This window comes from Leucopleurus acutus (assembly GCF_964270905.1).
Source record: "Leucopleurus acutus genome assembly, chromosome: 10".
Classification (NCBI taxonomy): Eukaryota; Metazoa; Chordata; class Mammalia; order Artiodactyla; family Delphinidae; genus Leucopleurus; species Leucopleurus acutus.
This window is the reverse complement of record NC_139153.1, coordinates 7,806,019-7,826,437: the sequence shown is the minus strand read 5'-3', so window position 1 is coordinate 7,826,437 and position 20,419 is coordinate 7,806,019. Positions and strand designations below refer to the sequence as shown.

The window sequence follows — 20,419 nt, the reverse complement described above, 5'->3', positions numbered from 1 at the left end:
GACAAGCCCTTGGAGGGTAGCGGCTCAGCGGGTGAGCGCGAAGGCAGAATCCTCGGGAGCCAGATGCCGTGGAGACACCTCAGAGGCTCGGCGGGCCCGGAGCTGCGTTCCGGCGCGATTCTCAGTGAGGGGGTGGTTCAGGGGAGGCCGACTGAGGAGGGCGAGGATCAGCCCCGAGAGGCTCGGTGAGAAAGGCTAAGGACGGCGAGGGATAGGACTTGGTTCTGTGGGCGGGCAGATCCTGAGGAATCCCAGGGCTCTGAGAAGATCAGGCAGTGAGGACTGGGGCCTGAGGGCGCACAGTGCGCCCGGACCCTGGGGAGCGGGGATGGGACACACCGGCGTGCCGAGTGCAGCCGAGCCCACAGAGGAAAGCCCAAGGGCGGGCAGCTAGCCCAGCGCGCGCCAACCGCTGCGGCGCCACGGAAAGGCCCGCCCACCCGCCGCCACGCCCGATTCTCATTGGCGACTCTTAACTCTCCGTGGATTGGCTACCTCTGGATCCAATTAGCCGGGCTTGAACCGTACTTCCGGTGAGAGAGGTCGGACGCCGGAGAAAGCCGAAGAGAGCGCTTCCGCGCGCTTCCCAAAGTCGCGGCAGCTCTTTGGGACAGTGGGGACAGTGGTGCGCGCCCGGAGGCTGTGGGGGGCGGGGGAGGATACGTAAGGAGGAAGGACGGGAGTGTCGGGACAGAGTGGGAGGGACGGAGCTTTGGTGAACCGCAAGGAGTGGGCCCTTTGGGGAGTGGAGAAATTGAATAAAACTGGGCGGGCCTTAAATAAGCAAATTAAGAGGCTAGGATTTGGTGGGCGAGGCCTAGAGGGGCGTGACCTTTGGGGCGGTGTCTCGGCGGAGCGTTGAGCTGCTTTGAGTGGGCGAGGGCATCATGGGGCGGAGCCTGACGTGGAAATGTTAGCCCGCTCCCTTCTGCAGCGTAGCATGAGACATCGCACTCTAGCCTCCGTCCCGGCCCTGTGGGCCTCCATCCCCTGTCCACGCTCTGAGCTGCGCCTGGACCTGGTTCTGGCTTCTGGACAGTCATTCCGGTGAGTGACCCTGGCTCCTGGCTCCTCGGCACAGCAGATCCTGGGGTGCATTGGGGGTGATGAAGAAACTTAAGAGTACAAAAGAGGAGACTGAGGCACGGGTGGTGACCCTGTTACATGCTTTATAAAGTGGAGGTGAGGTAATAAGCCTGCGCAGTGTTGTTGCGAGGATTACATGACATAACTGATGTAAAAGAAAGCACTTTTACTTTGCAATTTGTAAGTCAGTTTTGTATATGGAGCAGTTATAAGATGGGAGGGCCCCAAAGGGTGCAGGAAGGGAAACTGAGTGCTAGGGCTGCCCTGTGCCTGGGGGTCAGGTGGAGGGAGCAAAGCCCTGCGCACTGGAGTGGCGTGCTGGCCGACCAGGTATGGACACTGACCCAGACTGAGGAGCATCTTTACTGCACTGTGTACCGAGGGGATAAGGGCCGGGTTGGCAGGCCCACACTGGAAGAGCTAAAGGCCGTGCGACAGTACTTCCGGCTGGATGTCAGCCTTGCTCAGCTGTATCACCATTGGAGTTCTGTGGACCCCCACTTTCAAGAGGTGGCTCAGAAATTCCAAGGTGAGTACAGAGCCTGAGGCAGGGGTTGGGGTGCTTGTGATTTGGTTAAGTTACTCAGTTTCACCATCTGTAAAATGGGGATTATATCCACCTCATAGGATTTTATGAGGATTAAAGAAGCTAAGGCATGTAAAGTGCTTAGAATAGTGCCTGACACATAGTAATTATTATTACTGTTATTATTGTCCTGCTGACCACCATAGTGGAGTGACAAGGATATTGAGCCAAATCCTGGCTGTGTGATCTGGGGCTGGTGACATCATTCATTCTGTAAATGTTTACAGAGCATCAGCTGTGCGACTGGGGATACCACAGTGAACAAAACAGAAACAAATCCCCACCCTCATAGTGCTTACATTGTGGCTTCTTCATCTGTGGAATGGGATGATAACCCAGACCTCACAAGATGCTATGAGGAATGAGAGCTCTGGTGTTGCTTTCTCTAACAGTGCTGTCCCTCATTCCCCTGGGATACCCCGGAGCCTTGGTACCTAGAATCTGAGGGTGAGAAGAGGCCACTCCCAATAACAGGTGATTTCTGGTCCCTCTGCCTTTCTGGTCCCCAGGTGTGCGACTCCTGCAACAGGATCCCATCGAGTGTCTCTTCTCCTTCATCTGTTCCTCCAACAACAACATTGCCCGCATCACTGGCATGGTGGAGCGGCTCTGCCAGACTTTCGGACCTCGGCTCCTCCAGCTTGATGATGTCACCTACCATGGCTTCCCCAGCTTGCAGGCCCTGGCTGGTGAGTAGGTGGGTCCTTGCCTCTGGGCCCTCCAGCAGCTTTCAAGGTCTGTTCAGTTCTCCCCTGGTACCCTTCTCCCATCTCAAAGCTTCCTGCCTTTCTAAATACTGCCCTCATCCAGAATACTGCCCTGCCTGGTCTGATCAGCCCCAGTTACACCTCATCTTCCTTATCTGTCCCTGAAATGTCAGCACCTCACTAGTCTGGGCTTTTTGCCCCATGGGTTCAATGGCTCATCAGAAGACATCTGTATACAGTGTACAGTAATTTGGGCTTAAGAGCACGCATTCTAGAGACAGCCTGCCTGGGTCAGAATCTCAACTCTGGCACGTGACTTCTACGTATATGACCTTGAGCCATTATTTAGCCTCTGTGTGCCTCAGTTTTTTAATCCATTGAATGGGATAAGAATAGCACCCACCGGGCTTCCCTGGTGGCGCAGTGGTTGAGAGTCCGCCTGCCGATGCAGGGGACACGGGTTCGTGCCCCGGTCCGGGAAGATCCCACATGCCGCAGAGCGGCTGGGCCCGTGAGCCATGGCCGCTGAGCCTGTGCGTCCGGAGCCTGTGCTCCGCAACGGGAGAGGCCACAACAGTGAGAGGCCCACGTACCGCAAAAAAAAAAAAAAGAAAAGAATAGCACCTACCTATCAGAGTTGTCATGAGGGTTGAGTAAAGGAATACACATACTGCACCTAGCACAGTGTTTGGCTTATGGGATGTAAACAGAAAATTCAACTTGTTATCTCTGCAATGAATCCAACAATTCTGCAACCAGAAACACATATGTTCTTCACGGCAGCCCTGTGAGGCAAGTATTTTACAGAGGCAAGTATATCAGTTGGCAGTTGTGAGAACCAAGCTAGAGAAAGTGCTTGGTGACTGCATAGCAAGGAGACAGCCCCCTCTGGAGAAAACAGAATGTTTTAGGTGCTTAGAAACCCAATCTTGGGTCTTAGCTCCCAGCTTAGTAGTCATAAGACCTCAAGAAATTCATTCACCTCTCCAAGCTTCTCTTAACTTGTTTGTGGAATGGGAATAACAGTCTCTATCCAGAAGAGTTTGAGGGATGAATAAAGCAATCATGAGGTAGGTAGTGCAATGGGTTAAGAGCACAGGCTTGGTGTCCCAGACCTCAGTGCAAGGTCCCATCTCTACCATGTCCTTTCTTGAGCAAGTTACTTAACCTCTTCTAGGCCTTCATTTTCTCCATCCATAAAGTGGGAAGAACAATAATATTGTCATCAGGGTCCTTGAGAAAAGTAAGCATGATAATGTACCTAAAGCACTTTGCCCATGCATGATACCCAGGACTTGAAAATAGAAGCTGTTGCTGTTATTATGACTTTTATTTTAGATCATGAATGTGAACGCCCTTTGGAAAGGTTAAGGAACTTAACTGGGGAGTTCCTCCAGGGCAGCAAGTCCTTCTCAGTCCCTTCTGCAGTGCACAGCACATAGTCAGTGCTCAGAGAACATTTGTGGAGGGGCAGAACCCAGGCCTTAACCCTTTCCTTTGTACATGCAAGTGTCCTGGGGTCTCCCAGAGGGTGGCAAGGTAGGAGAGGGGTGCTTAGGGAAAGCATTCCTGTGGGGTGCAGGGCTCACACACTAGCCTGATGACAGGAAGGATGTGATAATGCCTGACCCCTGATCCCCTCCCCACCACCCCACAGGGCCACAGGTGGAGGCTCAGCTCAGGAAGCTGGGCCTGGGGTATCGTGCCCGCTATGTGAGTGCCAGTGCCCGAGCCATCCTGGAAGAACGGGGTGGACTTCCCTGGCTGCAGCAGCTGCGCAAGGCGCCCTACGAGGAGGCCCATAAGGCCCTCTGCACCCTGCCTGGGGTAGGCACCAAGGTAAGGCCCCAGGGGGGTAGGAGCTGCCCTCACCACCCATGCAGAGAGTAGCGGAGGAGTAGAGAAGGCAGGCCTGAGAGTTGGGTGCTTGGATGCGGGCTTCTCTTCTGGAGGCAGAGTGGGAAGGAGAAAGGATACCAGCAGATGTTTTATTAGAGAAATGTAGAATGCAGAAAGGGTATAAAAGACATTGCTCTTTGAATGCGTTTTTAGAAAAACCATTTGTTTAGGTACATATATACACTGCTATATGCAGAAATTTCCAGAAGGAATCACAGGGAACTTAATAGTGGTTACCCTTGGGAAGACAAATGAAAAGATGTTTCCACTTTTCATTTTGTTCTCGTAAAATTATATGCACTTATAGAACTTCTTGTTAAATATCAACAGCGTTAGCTATCAGAAAGATGATTGGGAATTTGGCATTTATTGTTTTCTCTTTTATATTTCTCTATACTTTAAAAATGAACTTTTGCTTAAAGAACTCTTTTTCATGGGCTCTGAACTCCAGCCTAACATTAAATCTGGGTTCTGCGTCTGCCTAGCTGTGTAACTTTGGCCAAGTCATTTCACCTTTCAGAACCTCAGTTTTCTTGTCTGCGAAACAAGACAAGGGGCTTCCCTGGTGACGCAGTGGTTAAGAATCCGCCTGCCAATACAGGCGACATGGGTTCGAGCCCTGGTCCGGGAGGATCCGACATGCTATGGAGCAACTAAGCCCGGGGGCCACAGCTGCTGAGCCTGCGCTCTGGAGCCCGTGAGTCACAACTGCTGAGCCCGCGTGCTACAATTACTGAAGCCCGTGCACCTAGAGCCCGTGCTCCACAACAAGAGAAGCCACAACAATAAGCCTGCACGCCACAACGAGGAGGGGCCCCCACTCACCGCAACTAGAGAAAAGCCCGCGTGAAGCAACAAAGACCCAATGCAGCCAAAAATAAATTAAATAAATAAATAAATTTATAAAAAAAAAAACGAGAACCTGACACACATAAGATGTTCACCCAGTAGCACTCTCATCACAGCTGTTTTTTATTTATATATATATATATATTTTTTTTTTTTTTTTTTGCGGTACATGGGCCTCTCACTGTTGTGGCCTCTCCCGCTGCAGAGCACAGGCTCCAGACGTGCAGGCTCAGCGGCCATGGCTCACGGGCCCAGCCGCTCCGCAGCATGTGGGATCTTCCCAGACCGGGGCACGAACCCGTGTCCCCTGCATCGGCAGGCGGACTCTCAACCACTGTGCCACCAGGGAAGCCCTATATTTTTTTAAAAAGAATTTCTTAATACCAGGAGCTATTTCTTTTTTAAAATTAATTAATTAATTAATTAATTTATTTATTTATTTTTGGCTGCATTGGGTCTTCGTTGCTGCACGCAGGATTTCTCTAGTTGCCGTGAGCAGGGGCTACTCTTCATTGCAATACACGGACTTCTCATTGCAGTGGCTTCTCTTGTTGCGGAGCACGGGCTGTAGGTGCACGGGTTCAGTAGTTGTGGCTCATGGGCTCAGTAGTTGTGGCTCGCGGGCTCTAGAGCGCAGGCTCAGTAGCTGTGGCACATGGGCTTAGTTGCTCTGCGGCATGTGGGATCTTCCTGGACCAGGGCTTGAACCCATGTCCCCTGCATTGGCATGCGGATTCTTAACCACTGTGCCACCAGGGAAGTCCACACAGCTGTGTTTTAAATTATTAATAGAATGTACAATCATAGTAACCTCAGAGTGGAGAAGGAAGCAGCTGGCTTTGGGGCTAGAAGCAGGTTGCTGGCTGGACCCTGCCATTCCTCCTCTGTGGCTCACTCTGTGTCTGTCAAAGGTGGCCGACTGCATCTGCTTGATGGCCCTAGACAAGCCCCAGGCTGTGCCCGTGGATGTCCACGTGTGGCAGATTGCTCAATGTGACTACAGCTGGCACCCCACCACCAAGGGTCCGAGCCCCCAGGCCAACAAGGAACTGGGTAAGGAGAGAGTGGGATGTCGGGACTGGCAGTGAGCTGAGGTGGTGGAAACTTCCCACACCTCCCCCTACGCCCCACCCTTGTGGATAGGGAGCAGGAGGGCCAATCAATGTCGCCTCACCACTTCTGGTTTAGGAAGCTTTTTCCGGAGCCTGTGGGGACCTTATGCTGGCTGGGCCCAAGCAGTGAGTGTACCTAGCCTTCCCGTCCTCCTCCAGTCCAGACCCCATAGGACTTCGCCCCAAGCCCTGACCCACTTTCTTCTACCCCGCCACTGCCCCAGGTGACCCTAAAGGACTCTCCACCCACCCCAGCCCTAACTCCAGTGGACTCTCCTTGCCTCAGCCCTGCCCCCCATGAACCCTTCCGGCTCCCCACACGGCACCCCCAGTCTTGACCCCAGTGTACCCTCTCTCCACTCAGACTCCTCCCCCCCACCAGGTGCTGTTCAGTGCTGACCTGCGCCAACCCCACCGAGCTCAGGAGCCACCAGCAAAGCGCAGAAAGAGATGCCCAGGGCCGGAAGGCTAGGTGGTGGCGCTGGACGAAGGGATGCCCCAAATACCCCTCCCCACCATTCCCCCTTCTCACCCCCATTCAGTCTCATGTTGGAAAGGGGGCTCCTTGCAGCTACCTCAGGGGCCAGGCACCCTCAAATCAAGCAGTTTGCGTGACAGTGTGGGATGGGAGTTGTCTGGGGAGACAGAGCTACCTGTGGTTTTAACCTCTTCCCTTTATTATAAGAAGGAACAATAAAATAGAAACATTTGTATGGAAAATGCAGTGGAGGGGCTGTAGGGAAAGGGGTGCGGAGCGGGTGGAGCAGGGTAACTCCCCAGTTCAGGGAGGGGGGGAGCAGGCTGCTCCCAACCCCTCCTACACGGGGGATCCAGGCCCCTAGAGCTGGGGGGCCAGTGTGGGAGACAGTTCCGGGCCCGGCTCCACGCAGCAGTCTCGACAGCAGCAGCTGGCCACCGGCCCTACACGGGGAGAGAAAGCAGAGTTGGCCACAGGAGGAGACCCTCTGCTCTAGTGTGGGTGCCTCTCTGTGGACCACCCTTGCCCTTCCACAGAGCCCAGGGCCTCACCCCCAGCTGCTGGGGCCAGCAGCTCCCCGTGGCTCGCCGTCTGTCCCTGCCCCTCCTGGCTGGTGCCCAGCTGTAGCTTCCTCATGTGCCGCACCACGGCCGTGGCATTGAAGGCTTGCTGTGGAGAGAGGCAGAAGAAGGGACTTTGGAGAGAGCAGGACATCACGGGGCAGGGTCTGGTGGTGTAATTCTCGCAGCAGTTCTGTTAGTTTTATTCAGGCAATATTGGTTGATCGCCTAAAACTCCCTGAAACATCTACAAGGCTTTATTAAACTATATTCAGTCATATCATATAGTAATACACACACACACGTATAAAATGTATATATAGATAGACGTGCGTAACTTTTTATATATAATTAATTTATATTCACATAAGAGTAAACAATATAGCATTATGTGTCAGGCACTGTTCTAAGCACTTTACCTAATAGTTCATTTAATCTCTACGAATGTCTTTGAGGTGGGCACTATTACTGTCACCATTGTCAAAGGAGGAAACTGAGGCACAGAGAGGTTAACTAACTTGCCCAGGTGTGTGTGTATCATTCTCTATTCAACCTATCCACTGAGATGTCCCTCAAATTTACCATGTCCCAAACCAAAATCATCCCCTAAAACAAGTTTCTGCCCCTGGGATCTCCATCTTAGTGACGGTACCACCATCTGCTTCATCCCCGACCAAAATTTTGGGCCAGCCCTGGACATCTCTTCTCTCCCCCAATATCCATTGTACCATCACTTCTTGTCAGTTCTGCCTCCCAAACGACTCCTGGACCAACCAGTGTTCTCTGTTCGCAGTGCCACTGCTCTGGTCCAAGCCCTCACCGTCTCCTGACTATGTCTCTGCCACAGCCCCCTAAAGGGTCTCCCAGCCTCCTCTGTGCCTTTCTGCATCTTGAGAGCCCTTTCAAATGGGCAAGTTCCAGCTGAAAATCCTTCTCAGCATCCCCAGGATCAAATCATTGCTCCACTGTGGCACTCAAGCTCCCGAGCAGCCTGGCCCCTGCCTGGGTCTGCAGCCTGGGCTCCTGGCCCACAGCTCCTCCAGTCCAGCCAGGCTTAGCGCTTACACTGCCCTGAATGGCTGCACTCTCACGTCTCCTGGCCCTTTGCACCCTGGTTCCGTCTGCCTCAGACATTATTCTGCTGTGCCCAGCTAATTCCTACTCGGCTATCACGTCTGACAGGTTTATGCCCCTTTCAGGATCTCGTAGCTTGGGTTCGATGTCTCCTTAAGAAGTATACACTGTTCTCCCTCTAGACTTGGAGGTCAGGGACCATCACTGGAATAGAGTAGGTGTCAGAGCATTGAATGAATGAATGAGGTTCTTCAGTAAGCACCCCTGAGCATTTGCAGTGTGCCCCACAAGGTGCATGCTGCTGTGTGAGCTGAGGGCTGGATGGGGCTGGGGAGGAGTCCTGGGGAGGCTGGGACCCAGGACTAAACGTGGGCTCACCTTCCACTTGCTCTTGGCAAAGTTCTTCTTGATCTGCTCGCTCACCGACTGGTGAATATTCTTATCTAGAGCTGTATCTCCTGCAATCCTAGAGCGGATGTGTGTGGAGGGTTGTCAGTGAAGGTTGAGGCAGGCCTGGGGGCCCCAGATCCCACCCCAGCCTGCAGCTTGTGGGAGCTCTCACCAGGGGTGCTGCAAGGCCTGTTCACAGGTGAACCTCTTCTCTGGATCCTTCTCCATCAAGTGCCGGATGAAGTCTTTGGCTGAATCCCCAAGACAAGAGCAAAGACAGCATGGTGGTGCCTGAGAACACCCCCAAGATAGAACCCACCCCTCAGGTCTGGCTGGCACCGAAGCCAGATCTGTCCATTCACCACCCCACCCCACCTGCACCCTTTTCTCTAAGCCCCCAGGCCCACCCCAACCCTCCAGCTTTCTCCCTTAAGAATAACTTGTTCCTAGAGAAGATTGTGCTCAGTGTATTCACACTGATGTGTACATGACTGATAATGGCTTCACAGCTTTGCCTCCTAATCGGAGGCACAGGAAGACAGATAAAAACATGAATGGTGGTGTCTTAGGCATTAGGAAGTCAGTGGGGGGAGGTATTTTCTAAAATACTATGTTTGAAGACCGAATGAATGAAAGCCTACAGTTTCTCAGGCCAGGAGCCAGGCAAAGAGAAGCACCCAGGGTGGGTGTCTGGTCTCGAAGACAGCTCTGTTAGTCTGGGGCTGGGGAATCTGGTGGAAGGAAGGCAGAGAGGAGACCCCCAAAGCAGATGAGGAAGGCACCGGAGGTAGGACCCAGGGGAAGAAAGCAAAGCCCCAAATACCAGAGTCAGAGATGTCGTCCCAATAAGGAGAGTCAAACTCGTACTCGGCCTTCAAAATCTGTTCAAAGAGTTTGGCATCGTTCTCGTCATAGAAGGGGGGATAACCACAGAGCCTGGGCAAGGAGAAACTCATTCTCATTTCCATTTTCATTGTACCCACTGGCTCCAGGATGGAGCTTTGGGGCAGTCTCAGGGAGCAGGCAGGACCCACAGGAAGGAGTTCCCCCTTTTACAAAGGGGGGAAATTTGGCCCTCTCTGCCTTGCTCACTCCTGTCCAGCTACCCTGGCTTTCTGTTCCTTAACATGCCGCCATCTGTCCTTCCTCAGGGCCTTTGCACTTGCTGTGCCCTCTGCCTAAACCATTCTCCCCCCACACCTCGAATGTCTGGCTCCCTCACTTCAGTCAGGATGCCACTCATGCCACCTCCTCAGAGAGGCTCCCTGACCTCCTATCTACAATAGCATCCATCCCCATCTCCCTCCCCTGCTTGATTTTTCTTCTTAATATTTCTTACCACCTGCCATTATTTTATAGATTTACTTATTTATTTTCTGTCTCCCTTACTAGCATGTCTGCTCCCTGAGGGCAGGCACCTTGTCTGTCCTATTCTCTGCTAAAGCCCCAGTGCTTGGCACAGTGCCAGAAACATAGTATCTGTTGAGTGAAGTAATATTAGTCATTAATTGGTAGATATAAATATGGATGGCAGGAAAGAAGAAATGGCAAGGAGGAGGAAGAGAGCAAAGTAGGGGAGAGAAGAACTCTGAAGCCACATCCCCAACGGCCGAGGCCCCCACTCACAGGATATAGGCGATGACCCCAATGGACCAGCAATCCACTGCCTTGCTGTAGGGCTTCTGGGCCAGCACTTCAGGGGCTGTGGAGGGAAGGGGACATGGTGGTGACAAATCTGCCCGGCAGCTTTGGGTTCCTCCCCCCACCCACAGTCCCAGCCCACGGCCTTCCGCACCCACGTATCCTGGGGTCCCGCAGGCTGTGGAGAGCACGCTGCCGGGGTCTTCCATCTTGGAGAGGCCAAAGTCGGAGATCATGATCTTGGAGTCTTCATCCAGGCTGTAGTACAGCAGATTCTCTGGCTTGGAAGATGGGAGGTGGGGGAAGAGGAGTGGGAGATGGCCAGAGGCCAGCAGGACCTTCTGCCTCCCCAAGCACCCCAGCGAGCCCCCCAAAAGCCACTGTGGCATCACAGCTGCCATCTTGGTTGGAGGCACAAGAAACTCAATTAAGTTCGAAGTTCCAAAAGGACAAGGGCCTCGGGGATATGGAAGGGAATTTCCTATAAACCTCAGGTGTGTACTGTGACACCCTAAAGAATTTTTGAGGAGCTCCTGTGCGCCAGATCCTGTCTTGTGCTTGATTTCAGTTTATCCTTACCACATCCCTGCTAGCCCACTCTGAATAATCGCACTTTACAGTAGGGGAAACTGATGCCTTGAGAGGCAAAGTGACTTGCCTGAGAATCTACAGTTAGGGAGGGGAGTGGCAGGGAGAGAATTCAGACCCAGATCTGTTTCACCCCAGCACTCTTCTAGAGCAGAATGAGATGTACTACAAAACGTGAACCCCATCATTGTCTCTGAGGAGCAGGCTTTCAGGGGCTTCTGGCTTTCTTCTTTGTGTTTTGCTACCCCATTCAAGTTTTCTACAAAGAGCAAGTGGGACTTTTATTATCAGAAAAAGACATAAGATGCGACTGGGATAAAATAACAGCACAGTTCACCTTTGTGTCCATTTGTGTGTCAGAGATGGAATGGGGAGGAAGCAGTTTAGGGCTTACCGGGTCAATTCTGCAGATGGGAAAGCAAGGCTCAGCAAGGGGGTGAGAGGTACCCAAGGTCTCAGGAGTTTGCAGAGGCCCCACCCCTGGGTGCCCCAGCTCCCCACACACCCTCACACCCACCTTGAGGTCTCGGTGTACGATGCCCAGGTCGTGCAGGTACTTGACGGCATCCAGCACCTGGAAGATGAGGCGGCTGGCGTCCCGCTCTGTGTAAAAGCCTTTTTCCACAATTCGGTCAAACAGCTCCCCACCTGACACCCTGTAGCCAGGGACAGGGCAGTCTGGACAAGAGAACGGAAGGCAGAGAGGCCAGGGAGGGGGCAGCAGGGAGAGCTGTGAGGAAGGTGCAGAGGCAGGGCCACTCACAGCTGCATGATGAGATAGAGGTGTCCCCCACTTTCATAGATGTCATCCAGGGCTACAATGTTGGGGTGCTTGATCCTGAAAGGAGAAATGAGGTGGTTCAGAGGTGAGGACAGTTCAGCCACCTCCCCACCCTCATGGTGAAGAACCACCGCCTGCAAACCTGGGCAGGACGAGCCTGAGATCTGGGTCTCAGAGGGAAAAGCTGATCTACCATGATGTATCATAGTGTCATGGACGGCAGGAGAGCCACAGGGGTTAACACTGGGCTCCGGCGTCAGACAGACCCGGGTCCTCATCCGCCTCTGCCACGTGCTGTTCGGGGGCAAGTCTTCTCACCTCACAGTGCTGATCAGTATATGATTTTAACACTTGTCTGGGTTTATAAAGTTGTCAGCCTCCCCCACCAGAACATCATCTCCACGAGACCAGCAGCTTTCTCTTGCTCACCACCGTTGCTCCACACCTGGTGCAGAGTGGGTGCTCACTCATATTCACTGAATTGAGGGTAACCTCTCCGGGCTTCAGTTTCTTCATCTATAAGATGAAGCCAGTGATAGTACTTCCCTCCAAGTGGTGGAGTGAGGATCATGTGAGGAAATGCAGGGAAGAATCGGCACAATGCCTGGCACACAGTAAACGCTCCAGAAATGAACCAATGATGGTAATTGAGTTTGATGGAAGATTTGGCTCTGCCACAAACTTGCTGTGTGACCTTGGGCAAGTCCTTTGTCCTCTCTGGGCCTCAGTCTCCCTGACCCAATAGTGGAAATGATTATTTCGGCCCTGCCCATGGTGGTTGGAAAGCTCTGGGGGGAGGCTGGAAGTGAAGATGCTATATGAGCTTTCCAGTGAGAACAGCAGGTTTCCCATCAGCATGAACAGTTTGGAGACCATTTGGTTGTTGAGTCAGGGCATCCGCAGATGGGCATTTTTCAACTTGCTGGGTGGTTTAATATGTGGCAGGAACTTGCGGTAGGTCTAGAGATAACGTCAGTTGAGATACATGGGTTTGAGACACGTTCAAGGACTGACCTTTAGATCTGATTGGACATTAAACCACTGTAAAGAAGCAGTGGCATCTCGGTCACATCTGTCATGTTAGCTGTTGTGCCAGGCACTTGAAATAAGGGACCTCTAATGCTCCCCAAATCCCTACCAGGTGGAGATTATTACCTCGTGTTACAAATGAGCAATTTGAGGCTCAGAGAGGTTAGATGATTTGCCCAAAGCAGAGATAGGAAGCGAATGGGAGGGGTCAAGGCAGGGTCAACCCAGGGCAGGGACAGGATGTGGCTCACATACTTGTGCAGGACAGCAATCTCATTCTGCATGCTGCCCTCCTTGCCCTCCAGAACCTTCTTGGCGATACATTTGATGGCCACCAGCTTCTGAGTCCTCTTATCTTCTGCCAGGATTACCTCCGAGAAGGCCCCTCTGCAGAGAGAGGGGATTCACGAGGTGGGGAACTCAGCTTCCCTCCAGCCTCTCCTCCATCCCCCTATGGGTTACGTGACCATCCCCAGACCAAGGAGATGGGATGAGCCTCCCTCCATCACTCATTCACCTCCCTGGTGCCAGAGGTGACCTGGCCAATCAGAGTAGTCTATCCCCTGGCCACAGTAATTGGGTCCTGTGATATAAGCCAGGTTACTGGCACTTTGAGAATGAGGTGCTCTTTCCTGCTAAGCTGGTAAGACGTAAGCTTGGAGCTAATGGTGGTCATCTTTGCCACCACTTGGGGAGAGCCTGCTTGAGAATGAAGCCAACACAAAGGAAATCAGAGCTGAGAAACCGTCAAAGACAATTTCCTGATAACATCATGTGAGCCCCTGCATCCCATGCCTGAAGTTTACTCCCTAGGCTTTTTTATTATGTGCATGACTCATTCACTCCTTTTTCTGCAAAAGCCAATTTGAGTCATGGCTTATTTAACACCCTTTAGAACCATGAAGAACCATCAGTATCACCTGGGAACTTTTCAGAAGTGTGGAATCTCAGGCCCCGCCCTAGACCTACTAAATCAGAATCTGCATTTTTAATTTTTATTTTATTTTTGGCTGTGTTGGATCTTTGTTGCTGCGCGCGGGCTTTCTCTAGTTGCGGCGAGTGGGGGCTACCCTTTGTTGCAGTGCGCAGGCTTCTCATTGTGGTGGCTTCTCTTGTTGAACACGGGCTCTAGGCACGCGGGCTTCAGTAGTTGTGGCTCACGGGCTCTAGAGTGTAGGCTCAGTAGTTGTGGTGCACAGGCTTAGTTGCTCCGCATCATGTGGGATCTTCCCGGACCAGGGCTCGAACCTGTGTCCCCTGCATTGGCAGGCGGATTCTTAACTACTGCGCCACTAGGGAAGCCCTAGAATCTGCATTTTAACAAGAGTGTCAGGTGATGTGTATCCTCACTGAAGTTTGAGAAGCAATGCTTTCTAACAGGCTCTTAGAAAGGAACACATTCATTTTCACTAAAGTTCACTGATTAAGGAGGGTTTACTAGAGTGTTCTTTCTAGGACGGTTTGCTTTCCCTGGGATAATAAGAAGCCATAAGTCAAAGAAAAGCATCTCTCGTGAAAGCTCAGTCGTCAGAATAACTAGTGACTGTGATAGCCTCATTGCTGGTTTCCAGTCTTGTCCCTCTCCAGTTTCCCTTCTGTGCTGTGGCCAGAGTGACCATCCTGAATTGCAAATCTGCCACAAAGTCTTAAATGTCTTCCTGTGGCTCATGGGGTCAAGTCCAGCCTCCATAGCTTGGCTTTCAGGCCTTACATGACCTGTTACTCTCTCTTCTCAGCCTCTTCTTCCACTCTTCCCCCAGCCTCTGATGAGAAGCTCCACTAGACTCTCTCTCCTTCCCCACATAACATGCCTCTGAACCTTTGCTGATGCTATTCCTTCTGCCTGGAATGCCTTCTCCCTCTCTGACAAGTACACTCCTACCCATCCTTTAGTCCCCGGCTCTAATACTCCCTTCTCCATAAAGTTCTTCTCCACACAGAAGCCACTGCTCTCTCTGGGCTCAACAAAGTCCTCATTCCCGAATTTAGCTAGAGCACAGCACACACCCTGTTGTCATTTTCCGTAGGTCTGTCTCCCTCACATGTTTGGGATCGACTTGGGAGATCAGGTTTGAGTTATTTCTGGATTCCCACCACTGAGAACAAAGCCACGCCCAGCTTCAGTTCCAAAACCTAGGCCAGAACCCCCAGTTCTTGGCAGCAAGTTTGAAAAACTGGCTCCTTCATTCCTCCTACTTTCTTCTCGTCACAGGAACCCAGAGCTGTGGCAAGAGCAGCCTCTGTTCCACCCACTGTCAGCCAGAAGTGAGAAGCCCAGACCAGTCGGGCCATACAAGGCCACCATGGGGCCTGGGCAGTAGGAAACAGGAAGCAGTGATCAACTGGCTAGAGGAAGCACCACCCTGGACTCAGCCTCCCCAGCCAGTCAGGCCCAGGAGTGAGGACCTTCCCAACCGCCCCCCCACCCCCAGCTCAGAACAGCTCTCCCTTTCCTCCTGCCCTGAGACTCACGTTCCCAGAACATCACGGAAGTCGTAAATGTCCCCAATGTCCTCCGCCTGCTTCCAGCTGGGGCCTTCCACTGCCCCCGGCATGGCCCACTGCCCCCTGGCCACAGCCAGGACTCCTGGGAAAGGGAATGGAAGGAAAAGACTCAGCAGGGCCCAGGCTTCTTCGTGGGAACTTACTGGGGGCCCCATTCAGCCTGCGTTTATTCATTCCTTGATTCATTCATTTGACAAAATCATTCAACTTTCACTCATTCACAGGCCATTTGTTCATTCAGCAACATCCATGCATCATATCCTTATGCCTAGAGGAAAATCCTTCAGGGTGGCAGCAAAATTCTTTATTCAACAAAGTCACTCATTCATTCGTTTATTCAGCTCACCTCCCAGTTCCTCCCTCTCTAAATCCAAACACTCAGGGGGACACTGACCTCTGGGAGGACAGCAGAGAAGACCCCAGAGCAGCTTATAGAAATGCAGAGCCCCGGAGGATCCCCCGTCCCCAGAACCAGCGATGTCCCAGCCCCACCCTGGGAATTGCTGGGGTGTCTCCTCTCCCTCCTCCTTCTCCCTGCCAGCCCTCTCGGAAATCAGTTTTCCGGCAGCCTGGGCCCAGCAATATCTCAGCCATGTTTTTAAATAGCTCCTTCTGCACTGTTACCACAGCAACAGCAGCCACAGCTGGAGCTCCCTGGACCTCCTGTTACCCGCCTCTCATTCCTGACTCCCCATCTGGGTCCCAGCAGCCTGAGAAATGGTCCCACCCAACCTGTCCCCTCCCGGCTTGATCTCACCCTGATCCAGCCTGTACTTTTCTGTTGAGACGTCTGTCTCAACCAGCAGTAGAGGGTGAGCATTCTCTCTCCATTCATCAGATGGAGAATGGGGAGACTGAGGTTGGCAATGGATAGGGTCTGGACCCAGAGTTGCCCAATGACCCTAGCTGGGGCCCCAGCTAAGCTTGCTGAAGGTAAAGGCCTTGGAGGGGGCTGCAGCCAGACTAGGACCCATCCAGAGAACACAGCCTCTCAATCCCATCCCAGGCCCACAGAAAGTGAGGCTAAAAGAGAGACCAGTGTACTGTGTGACCTCAGGAAGAGCACTTTTCTTCTCTGTTTTTTCTGTGGGAAAATGAGGGGAAGGTGCCCTGACTAGAGCCCCTGATGTGCGATCCCACTCTTTGGGTGGGACTTTGTTCCCAGGGGGGTCTGGCCACCTATCCCAGGGGCAGAAACTTCTAGGAAAGGAAACTTGATGGTAAGCTCTAGAGGCAGGATTTTAAAACCCACCTGGAGGCCTGGCAAATACAAACCTCACAGTTCCACACATATCCCTACACCCAGATACACCACACCAAGACCCACCCACACCCCTGAACCCAAACACCTGCCCCCAGATCCAGCACACTCCATCTCCAGATGATGCTCTGACATCTCATCATACATGTACACCCAGACATCAGCACACATGTCCAAACACACACTTCCTCAGACATCCTCACACCCATCCCTCCCACCGATCCCTCTCACACCCCAAAACACACATCCACATACACCTGGACGAGATGACATGCAGACAGGACAGACACACACACACAGACCCCTCACCTGTATACCAGACATCCCAGATTCATTCACACCCTTCACCCTCCAGCTCCTATACACCCTAGAAGCTCTTAAACTCCAAATCCTCAAAACATCTAACTCCAAACATCCTCAGTACACAACTGTATACCCCCCAACTCTGACTTACTACCCTTTGAGCCAGATTCCAGCACACACAACACCTAGATACACAATGTGCAGCCCAAACACTGTTTCCCAGACATCCCCACCCATACGGATACGCTTACACACCAACATGCTGCAACTTCATATCAGATCCACTTGCCTGTGCTATGACATTCGCATACCCCAACACGGCCCCCACACGTCTTTACCTCCTAATGCCCAGTCCTTCCACATTCAGGCCCAGCTGAAGGCAGACACACACACACACACACACACCCCTCCTCCTGAAGGCAGACACACACACACCCCTCCTCCTGAAGGCAGACACACACACACACACACACACCCCTCCTCCTGAAGGCACACACACACACACACACACACACACCCCTCCTCCTGAAGGCAGACACACACACACACACACACACACACACCCCTCCTCCTGAAGGCACACACACACACACCCCTCCTCCTGAAGGCAGACACACACACACACACACACACACACCCCTCCTCCTGAAGGCACACACACACACACACACACCCCTCCTCCTGAAGGCAGATACACACACACACACACCCCTACCTCCTCCTCCTTCCTCTTTTACCCACTCAGTAAAGGCACCTGCTGGGCCTGGGGCATAGGTGGGGGAGAAAGGCCCAGCCCTGCCCCTGTACAGTCCAGTACGCCCAGGCACCCCCTCCCATCTTTCGGGGATGGTGTCCAGCGGCTGAAGGGTCCCGCCGCCCGACAGCGCCCAGGGTCACGGGCGGGGCGGTTCCCGGGCTGTACCTGCGGCTGCCCAGCCGCGGGGCTGGCTGGGAGGCGCGAGTTGTCAGGTGCCGAGCTCCGTCCGCCGTCCGCCGCTGCTGCGCGCTTGGCCCGCCCGCCCGCTCTGGGGCTAGGGCTCGATTTGGACTGAGCTGGCTCCCTCCGCCCGCCCGCGGCTCTGATGTCAGAGGAGGAGGAGCCTGCGGCGGAGGGACTGGGAGGTGAGGATCCGCTCCCGGGCTAGGGAAGGGGCGCTAGGGGCGTGGGTGGGCGGGGGAACCCCTTAGTTCAGGTTGGAGCCTCCCTTTGAGTCTTTCCATCTTTCGTCTCCCGACAGGGTCCCCGTTTCACAGAAGGAACAACTGAGGCACAGAGAGATGAAGGGTTCAGAATCAGCAGTTGGTCAGAAGCAGAGTCGAATTCGAACCCAAGTCTGTCTGATGGCGGAAGCTGGCCATTTTCACCCTGTCTCTTGGAGTTCCTTTCAGACCAGTTCCGTGAGCTCCCTTAAGGTTGGACTCTGTCCCTCCTCCCCTCCCCCCCACCTCCGCCCCGGGGAATTAGGCCCTGGGAAGAGCTTAGGAAACTGATGGGGGTGGAGGGATGGGGCCGTAGGGAAAGGACAAAGCAAGAGTAGGAGGCAGTGAAGAGAATTGAGGCAACCGTAAGGTGGGGGCCGCATTTGACAGGCGGGAAAACTAAAGCCCGAGGTCCCCCTCTGAGGCAGAGCTGATGCTCTACTTCCCTACACCTGCCGGGCAGAACAGGAGGGTGCCCTGAGAGCCTGGGGCGGGGAGGGACGGGGGAGGAGGGAGAGTTAATCAGGATCCTGGAGGAAGTCGGCCAAAGAGGACCACGTGACTGGGCAGGCGCCAGTGACCGATGGCTCGGGGCCAGGTTGGGGAGGGAAAGCCCAAAAGTGCCCCGGGGAGGTAGGCAGGGGGCCAAGGGAACTGGCTGACGTCCTCTTGCGCGAGGCCTTCTTTGGGAAGGTGGCCCGGGGTGTGTGTGGGGGGGCGGGGGGCGGGGCAGCAACTCCCTGGAAGTAGGGTTGGGGCTGGATGGACTGAAGCCAGCCAGAGGAGGCTCTTTGCCGAGGACCCCAACTACACCTCCATCATCACCCAGTGCTAGCCCTAACTCTTGAATTCCTGCATTTTCCAGGAAGATGGGGAAGGGACAATGCTTACACCCAACTCAACTTCAACTGGCTTTTCCCTCTCTTATCCTCAGGACTGTGTCTGAGGGTGGTCAGTTATTATGCCCATTTTACAGTGAGAAAGGAAGATGGCAGAGGTTCCTAAAAAGGATTTTTTTTTTTTTTGCGGTACGCGGGCCTCTCACTGTTGCGGCGCACAGGCTCCGGACGGACGCGTAGGCTCAGTGGCCATGGCTCACGGGCCCAGCCGCTCCGCTGCATGTGGGATCCTCCCGGACCGGGTCACGAACCCGTGTCCCCTGCATCGGCAGGCGGACTCTCAACCACTGCCCCACCACGGAAGCCCAAGGCTTTTTTTTTTTTAATAAATTTATTTTATTTTATTTATTTATTTTTGGCTGCTTTGGGTCTTCGTTGCTGCACGCAGGCTTTCTATAGTTATGGCGAGAGTAGGCGCGCGGGCTTCAGTAGTTGTGGCACGTAGGCTCAGCAGTTGTGGCTCGTGGGCTCCAGAGCGCAGGCTCAGTAGTTGTGGTGCACGGGCTTAGTTGCTCCATGGCATGGGGGATCTTCCCGGCCCAGGGCTCGAACTCATGTCTCCTGCATTGGCAGGTGGATTCTTAACCACTGCGCCACCAGGGAAATCCCCCTAGAAAGGCTTCTGAGACTAACTTATCTGAGTCACACTCTGCCTTTCTGAGTCTCAGTTTCTTCATTGGGAATACGGGAATATCGATGACTGACTCAGAATTCTCCTGAGAATTCTATGAGACTGATGTATGTGAAATGCCTTGAATACCATTGGAATTAAAAATTTGACAGCTAAAATTTACTTCTAGTGTAAACTGAGGCTCAGAGAAGGGACCTGGTTTGCCTGGGGATAGAGGGCTAAGGGGCAATTTCCCTCCCCTAAATCTCCTTGCCATTGGTTAGATTCTTTCACTTGTCAAGTAATAGAATCCCAATCTAAGCCAGCTTCACCAAAGAGGAACCTATGGCTCACAGTAGCTGAGGCAAGATTGAAAGAGGAACACCATGGATCAGGGTGTGAGACTGGAACTGGAGATACAGTACTTGGAGGATTTGCTTTCTCTCATCTCTCCTTGTCTCGATTTTTCTTTACACTTCGGCTTCCTTTCCTCTGCAGAGTGATCTCCTCTACGTGGCAGGAAGCATGGTGTGAGGCAGCCCCAACTTTCCAACTGAACCCAGCAAAAGAGGAGCTACACCCAGTTTCATGTATCAGTCTCAGGGAGGGACTCCGATGGGCTCTGCTGGAGTGACATGCCTATGCCTTTACCCCCAGAACTGTTGCCAGAGGAATAAGGTACTGTACAGGGTAAGTGTACTGTCATGGGCAGCCACACCAAAGTCACAGGGGATGAAGATGGCTATCTTGCCCAAAGGAAATAGCAGTCCTGGGCAGGCACACCTAACAAATCCATCCCAGCCGTGCTCCCATCAGTCAGAAAAAAAACGGCGTTAATATGTTTTGGTACATATTCTTCCA

General features: G+C 53.1%; 2 protein-coding genes across 6 annotated transcripts; one reads left to right on the top strand and one right to left on the bottom strand.

Moving 5' to 3' along the window:
- Positions 1-798: 798 nt before the first annotated feature.
- OGG1 (8-oxoguanine DNA glycosylase) lies at positions 799-20,115 on the top strand (the record flags this gene model as incomplete). 4 transcript variants are annotated; one of them, XM_082847570.1, is made up of 7 exons in its annotated part: positions 799-1,047; positions 1,368-1,615; positions 2,182-2,361; positions 4,037-4,218; positions 6,039-6,180; positions 6,316-6,365; positions 6,622-6,711. In XM_082847570.1, exons 1-7 carry the CDS (start codon positions 911-913, stop codon positions 6,709-6,711), a joined length of 1,029 nt encoding a protein of 342 aa, XP_082703696.1. In that variant the 5' UTR covers positions 799-910. The 4 variants fall into 4 exon arrangements, with proteins under 4 accessions (XP_082703696.1, XP_082703699.1, XP_082703697.1 ...); XM_082847573.1 differs by lacking the exons at positions 6,316-6,365; positions 6,622-6,711 and adding an exon at positions 20,057-20,115; XM_082847571.1 differs by lacking the exons at positions 6,316-6,365; positions 6,622-6,711 and adding an exon at positions 14,993-15,078 and having other exon boundaries at positions 6,070-6,180.
- CAMK1 (calcium/calmodulin dependent protein kinase I) lies at positions 6,896-17,873 on the bottom strand. 2 transcript variants are annotated; one of them, XM_082847569.1, is made up of 12 exons: positions 17,772-17,873; positions 15,253-15,367; positions 13,036-13,167; positions 11,734-11,808; positions 11,488-11,626; positions 10,537-10,663; positions 10,368-10,443; positions 9,565-9,677; positions 8,914-8,992; positions 8,730-8,817; positions 7,269-7,386; positions 6,896-7,160 (listed from the first exon to the last, which is right to left on the bottom strand). In XM_082847569.1, the coding sequence occupies exons 2-12, from the start codon at positions 15,333-15,335 to the stop codon at positions 7,078-7,080; spliced, it is 1,113 nt and encodes a 370-aa protein (XP_082703695.1). In that variant the 5' UTR covers positions 15,336-15,367; positions 17,772-17,873; the 3' UTR covers positions 6,896-7,077. The 2 variants fall into 2 exon arrangements, with proteins under 2 accessions (XP_082703695.1, XP_082703694.1); XM_082847568.1 differs by having other exon boundaries at positions 10,368-10,663.
- Positions 20,116-20,419: the final 304 nt, after the last annotated feature.